The 6,672-nt window shown below is 33.6% G+C and overlaps 1 protein-coding gene across 1 annotated transcript in view; it reads left to right on the forward strand.

The window, feature by feature from the left end:
- Positions 1-1,517: 1,517 nt before the first annotated feature.
- LOC107675242 (caldesmon-like) overlaps positions 1,518-6,672 on the forward strand; it is a 26,905-nt gene continuing 21,750 nt past the window's right edge. The window contains exon 1 of the mRNA XM_016469520.1: positions 1,518-1,709. Coding sequence (XP_016325006.1) covers positions 1,666-1,709 — 44 coding nt within the window. The 5' untranslated portion in view covers positions 1,518-1,665. The remainder of the gene's footprint in view (positions 1,710-6,672) is intronic.

Genomic DNA, 6,672 nt, shown 5'->3' on the forward strand with positions numbered 1-6,672 from the left:
ATTTATACATCATCTGAAAGCTGAATAAATAAGCCTTCCATTGATGTATGGTTTGTTAGGATTGGACAATATTTGGTCGAGATACGACTATTTGAATATCTGGAATCTGAGGGTGCAAAAAAAATTAAATATTGAGAAAATCACCTTTAAAATTGTCCAAATGAAGTTCTTAGCAATGCATATTACTAATCAAAAATTACGTTTTGATATATTTATGGTAGGACATTTACAAAATATCTTCATTGAACATGATCTATACTTAATATCCTAATGATTTTTGACACAAAAGAAAAATCGATAATTTTAGCCCAATACAATTTTTTGGCTATTGTATTGCTACAAATATACCCGCTATGACTTGGTTTTGTGCTCCAGGGTCACAAATAAGTTTTTATCCTAAATATTTATCTTCATTTGAAAGCCTGGGTTTAAGAGTAAAACAAGTAAATATATAAATTAATGTCAGAGTCATTAAAGGCATGATGTGACTCCTTGACACATTTCTTTTGTTCGTCTGCTGTAAGTCGCTTTGGATAGAAAAACATAAATCATAAATGTAAATGTAATGTAAATGCATGAAGTGGCCAAATTTGAAGAAATACATAAAACTACCATTCAAAAGTTTGGGGTTGGGTAAGATTTTGTAATATTTTTGAAAGAAGTCTCTTCTGTTCACCAAGGCTGTATTATTTCATCAAACATAAAGTAAAACAGTAATATTGTGAAATATTATTACTATATAAAATAACTGTTTTCTATGTCAATATATTGTAAAATATAATTTATTCCTGTGACACAAAGCTGAATTTTCAGCATCATTACTCCAGTCTTCAGTGTCACATGATCCTCCAGAAATCATTCTAATATGCTGATTTGCTGCTCAAGAAACATTTCTGATTATTATTAATGCTGAAAACAAACCGCGTAATATTTTTCTGGAAACCATACAAATGTTTTCCTCAGGTTTGACGTAAACAAAGTTCAAAAGAACAGCATTTATTTGAAATATAATTTTCTTGTAACATTATAAACATATTTTCTGTCACTTTTGATCAATTAAATGCATCCTTGATGAATAAACATATTAAAATCTTTCTTTAAAAAAACAAATCTCACTGACCTCAAACTGTTGAAAGGTAGTGTAATTGTCATCTAGTATGATTAATACGGCAGGTATAGGAGACAAACAATGGGACGTATCAAAATGCTTGCTGAAGTTTGTTTGTAAGCATGTCTGAGAGCTTTGTTACCAATGTAAACAGTTAAAGAAAGGCTGATTTCTGGGTTTGGGACGGGGGTCTTGTGGGGGGCTGGATTCATAGCATGGGGTGGGGAGTATCAACTTACATTTTCCCCTGGGACGGCCACATGACCCTGGAAAAGAGGGAAAAGGAGGGGGAAAAGATGTTAGGTTATGGTCTGAGCTCTCTCAATGAGAACCACATGCAGGAAAGAGAAAAACAAAACAGAGGGAGGAGAGGAGGAGGGGACAGAGTGTGACTAAAGCCAGTCTCTGAAACCAGACCGAGTGCCGCGTGGATCTCTCCTCAAAAGCTTGAGTGTCCGAGGAAAGAGAACGTCAGCATTTGTGAATCAGATTCCACGGAATACAAAACTTCCAAGAATTCCAAGCTCGAAGAAGAAAGAACAATATCAAGTGCAATCATGAGACGAAGCTCCAGCAAGCAAGGCTTGCAGAACCTCCTGAGGTGAGGACTTTGTGTGCCAGACTTTCGCATCAAATCATTTAAGGCTTGCAGATGGGATCTCAGGTGTTATGATGGGCGTATGTTTTGTTTTCTTTGTTCTTTTGCAATTGCTAATGTCAGTTTTATGGGTAATAATACAACATTGGTTATTCTTGTTCGAAATGAAAGGGATTCATGTTAATATTTCATGCACTATATGACACCACAGCCTATATTTCAATGCCATGTGGTGTTCTTTAAGAACCTGTCATCCTTTGTTATGGGAAGACCAGAACTTTTTGCATTTGAGTAATGAAGGTGTCTGTTTTGGGGCAGTTGACATTAAACATTAAGATTGTAGTTTAAACTTTGCATATACATGAAGGAAACTAGTAATCATTTATTTTGTAAATGATATTTTTTTATGAACATTTATTATAATTATTTTATATTATTGAGTAATTTTTAATCATAAAAAATTAAATCACATTTTTGTTTTTATTAGTTTAAAATGGGTTTGTGGAGCATCAATATGAATATGTAAACCAAACAGTATGAATATTCTCACAATTCACTAGTAAACTAATAAACTTTACAATAAATTAACAAAAAAGAAATGGCAAGTAATACATTGTGATTTGTGAATATGGAAGCTTATTTCTGCCACAGGATGAAAAATACAAAAAAAGTAATTGCGACAGAAAAAGTAAAAAAAGTCAGAATTGAGAGATATAATCTCACATTTCTGAGAAAAAAGTCAAAATTCTGAGGAAAAAATGTTAACTCAAGATATAAACTAGAAAAATCTGGGGGAAAAATCAGCAAAAGCAAAAATAGTATTTTCTTGCATTTCTGTATTTTTTTTATTTTTTTTTTTTGCAGTGTGCCTGTTTACACGCATGTTCATGTTTACATTCTTCATAGACCATTTTTAACAAGAAAACTTGAAATTGTCAGCATCGTGTTTGTTTTAATTGCCTAACAAATCTAAAAAGAAGACCGAAACAAAACCTGAAAAAAGTACTAAGATCAATTTACATATATTTCAAAAAATACAATAATTAACTCATAGCACATTTTACTACATCTTAGCAATGTGTTGCACCTTCATGCGCTGTAGTCTTTATAGAGAAATGGTTTACTGTGACTTTTATAAGCTGGAAAGTTGTCAGGGTTCCAGATGAGAGTTTATTGTTTCTTCCAGAGGTGCTGTGGGATTGTGGATGGATGATGGGACAGGACAAGGGAGGAAGGGAGGGTTGAGGGCACCCACACCCCCTAATTAAACTTGTGACCTGTTGACATTCATTGTGGGTTATCTGTGAAAGTGCTGCAAACCAACTATAATTTAGGTAGAAAACTGTAGTTTGTTTACTGTAAACAATGAAGCAATATACCAATTCAAATACTACATCTAGCCGACTGTGTTTTTCCACAAACACAAACGTGTCTGTTCAGAATTTGACTAAAATGATCCAGAAACAGCTTAGCTCGATTAAAAATTACATTTCAGTCTTTGTTTACTCATCATGTCAAACCCCTATAACTGTCTTTCTCCTGTGGAACACAAAAGGAGTGGTTTAATGAGTAAATGATGACAGAGATTTCGTTTTTAATAGCATACACATATATATATATATATATATATATATATATATAAGACTAAACAAATAGCATAACCTCTGTGGAAGTGTATGCTGTGTTCATTTCTGTACAGAGAGGATTTGAGATGGATCAGGTGTGCTTTGTCAAACACAAACAGGTTGCATTAATGGCAGACAGGATTTATTTCCCCAAGGCTTTTCAGAGCTGCCAAAAACAGCCTTTTCTCACACTCAGCAAGCTGCTTTCTCTATTAACGGCCTACATTCATCAGAACCATTGTGTGGTTTGCTTAGACACATACCAGATACATCAATTACGACGCTGCGTATACAATATTTTGTATACGCTTGTCACAGTATTTTGAAAACCATTACAATGCCTGCAGATTGTACAGTACACACAATATGTCAAACTGACACTTACCGCAAAGCCAGCTGATAAAAACCTTTCCAAAAGAAAAAAAAAAGAAAAAAAAATCAAAGTTGTAAATAAACAAAGATAGTAAAAATTCACTATTATGTTAACTCACAATTCTGAGAAAAAGTCAAAATTCTGAGAAAAGAAAAAACATTCAGAATTGTGAGCTGTTAACTCAAGATACCAACTAGAAAAATCTAAATCTGAATAATAACTATAAAATTTGAATGCGAGTTTATATCTCACAACTGCAAATATAAACTGCATTTCTGAGAAGAAAAATCTGAATTGTGAGATATAAACTTGCAATTTCGAGAAAAAAGTCAGAATTGTGAAATAGAAATTCACTATTTATTCTGAAGCCAAAAAAATAAATAAAAGAAAAATTGTGAATTGTGAGATATAAACTTGGAATTCTGAGAAAAAAAATAATTCACACAATTCTGAGAAAAAAGTCAAAATTGTAAGATATAAACTTGCAATTGTGAAAAAAAAAAGTTTTTATCCTTTGGTGGAAACAAGCTTCCATACTAGCAATTTCTGAATGTAAACTGTTTCTATGGCATTTTTCTCCCACTGTAGATTTGGCAGGCTGTCAGTTTTTAGCTTTGTGTTGTTGATTCTGTAACGTAAAAATTTCACACCATTGTTTTTAACTTGCTCGAAAAGTCTCTCTCTCATTGTGGACTAAGCCATGACCCCCTGATCCATGGACTTTACGTGAGCCGCTCTTCTATTTACGATACTCTGATAAGAGCTGCTGGAATGCAGGGGGTTTAGCCGTTTGACCGAAAGGGTGAATAAACTTTACCATCCCTGTGGCAATGTGCTTTTCCGAAGGTTTTAGGCAGCAGAGTAGAATAAACACTGAGGGCACTGTGTTATGTTTAGTTAAGCATTACAAGAGTATTTAGAGAAGTATATGGGGGGTGGGGGTAAGATGTGCCACTGAGGATATTCTCTGTAGGCAATGAGAAACACGTGGTTTGTACACGTATATATTAATCAGTTAACTGAAATGAGAACAAGTGTCTATTCCTGGGCCATAAAAATACAGAGAATCAATCATTTCATATTCAAAATTCATATTTCACTTCTTTTTTTTTGATAAAGGGATAATTTATTTGAATTTTATGCACGGCCATTTATGAACCTATCCTCTCTCTTTGAAGTGTGCTTGGAAATAAACCATTTTTAGAGCTCTCCCATTAAATGACATAATTATAGATATTTCAGTTCTCATGATTCATAACGCCACACTCTCCACAGCTTAGATCAGTGCTTTGAAATGTCGTCAGCCGTTCAGGGAACACTGGGAAACGTATGTGAGGTTTGCAGTGATGCGACCACACACTGACAGCAGGAAGATGCTAACATGCCTGGGAAAATAACTCTCCTTTGCTCTTTAAATCTGTCGTTAAGATGACATCATCTGACTGCCAGAGTCAATAAACCTCACAGCTGTCTTCAATGCAGATACAAAATGAGAGAGGAGAAAATAACAGCATCCATCAGTTAGATCTCAAAGAGCAGGATATGCTTCCCTGTAAACAAACACAAAACAAGGACTTGCTTCCCTGTAAACGAGAACAAAAGGGAACATTTAAATGCTTTCAGTTAAGAACAATGATTTGTTCTTTCATGCAAAGAAGATCAGAAAAGAGTAAAGTTAAGAAAAAGGTGGTACAGCAGGAACTTTTTTACCCTTCCCATTTTAGTCCGAGATGAAAAAAACGAACACATTAAAATGGATGTGAGTGTATTTGCAATTGCAGTTGGCACCAACTGCATAAATTGTAGGTGTTGTTTCAACCTCTGGATGCTGTGGTAGAAATTTCCTCTACAATACCTAAATCTTATTTTGTGCATATAACTATTTAATAATGAATTTAGGGATATGATTTACTGTAACATTCTGTTTTCTATTAATAGGATTGAATGACTTTGCTGAAGTAACGTCGTGTTATGTGTAGCCTACACATTATGTCTTTTCGCGGCTAAAACACCGTTTCGGCGATTATGTGAGAGCTCATGCATTTCAGTAAGTTGTAACATACCCTTTTAACATACCTTTCTTTTCATTCAATGTTTCATTCACACAATAACCAGAAGTAAAATGGAAGAGATGGTCGTTCACGTGTGCTTCACGCTGCCGTTTAAATAAAATGTAAAATTTTTTTTACTGCGCCAAATAAAAGAGCGACAAAACGTCATTTATTGTTTGAATTCGGTAATAAACGATTTCCACGCTTTGTTTTTATGTAGAAATTAGTGCTGTCAATGGAAAAAAAAATTTTTTCTGAAATTAATCGCGATAAATCCCACCTAACATTAAAGTTTTTAAAAATACTTTTTACATTGCAATATTTTCACATTCAATCTTCAAATGAATGTATAAACAACATAAAGACAGTATCTTTATATTTATATAATGGCCTATTTTTATATGACTGAAGGCCAGTATCACTCTGATGTCTCTATGAAATAGATTTTCCCCCTAATATTTAACCATTGATTAGCATTCAACATTACAAAGAATTTCTGAAATTAATCGCGATAAATCCCACCTAACATTAAAGTTTTTAAAAATACTTGTTACATTGCAATATTTTCACATTCAATCTTCAAATGAATGTATAAACAACATAAAGACAGTATCTCTTTATATTTATATAATGGCCTATTTTTATATGACTGAAGGCCAGTATCACTCTGATGTCTCTATGAAATAGTTTTTCCCCCTAATATTTAACCATTGATTAGCATTCAACATTACAAAGCTATCAATTTGAACATTTATTAGACTACTTAAAATAACTTCTAATTTAAGTGAACTTTAAACAATCTTTTTACAATCTATCCAGAACACCTGAGAAGAGATGATGCCCAACCCCTCAGAGGACCTCAGATGATGCCAACCCTGAAACAACATACAGAACTACCACATTTTGCTAGAAGTTTG

Source organism: Sinocyclocheilus anshuiensis, unplaced genomic scaffold (genome assembly GCF_001515605.1).
Source record: "Sinocyclocheilus anshuiensis isolate Anshui unplaced genomic scaffold, SAMN03320099.WGS_v1.1 scaffold532, whole genome shotgun sequence".
In the NCBI taxonomy this organism is placed as follows: Eukaryota; Metazoa; Chordata; class Actinopteri; order Cypriniformes; family Cyprinidae; genus Sinocyclocheilus; species Sinocyclocheilus anshuiensis.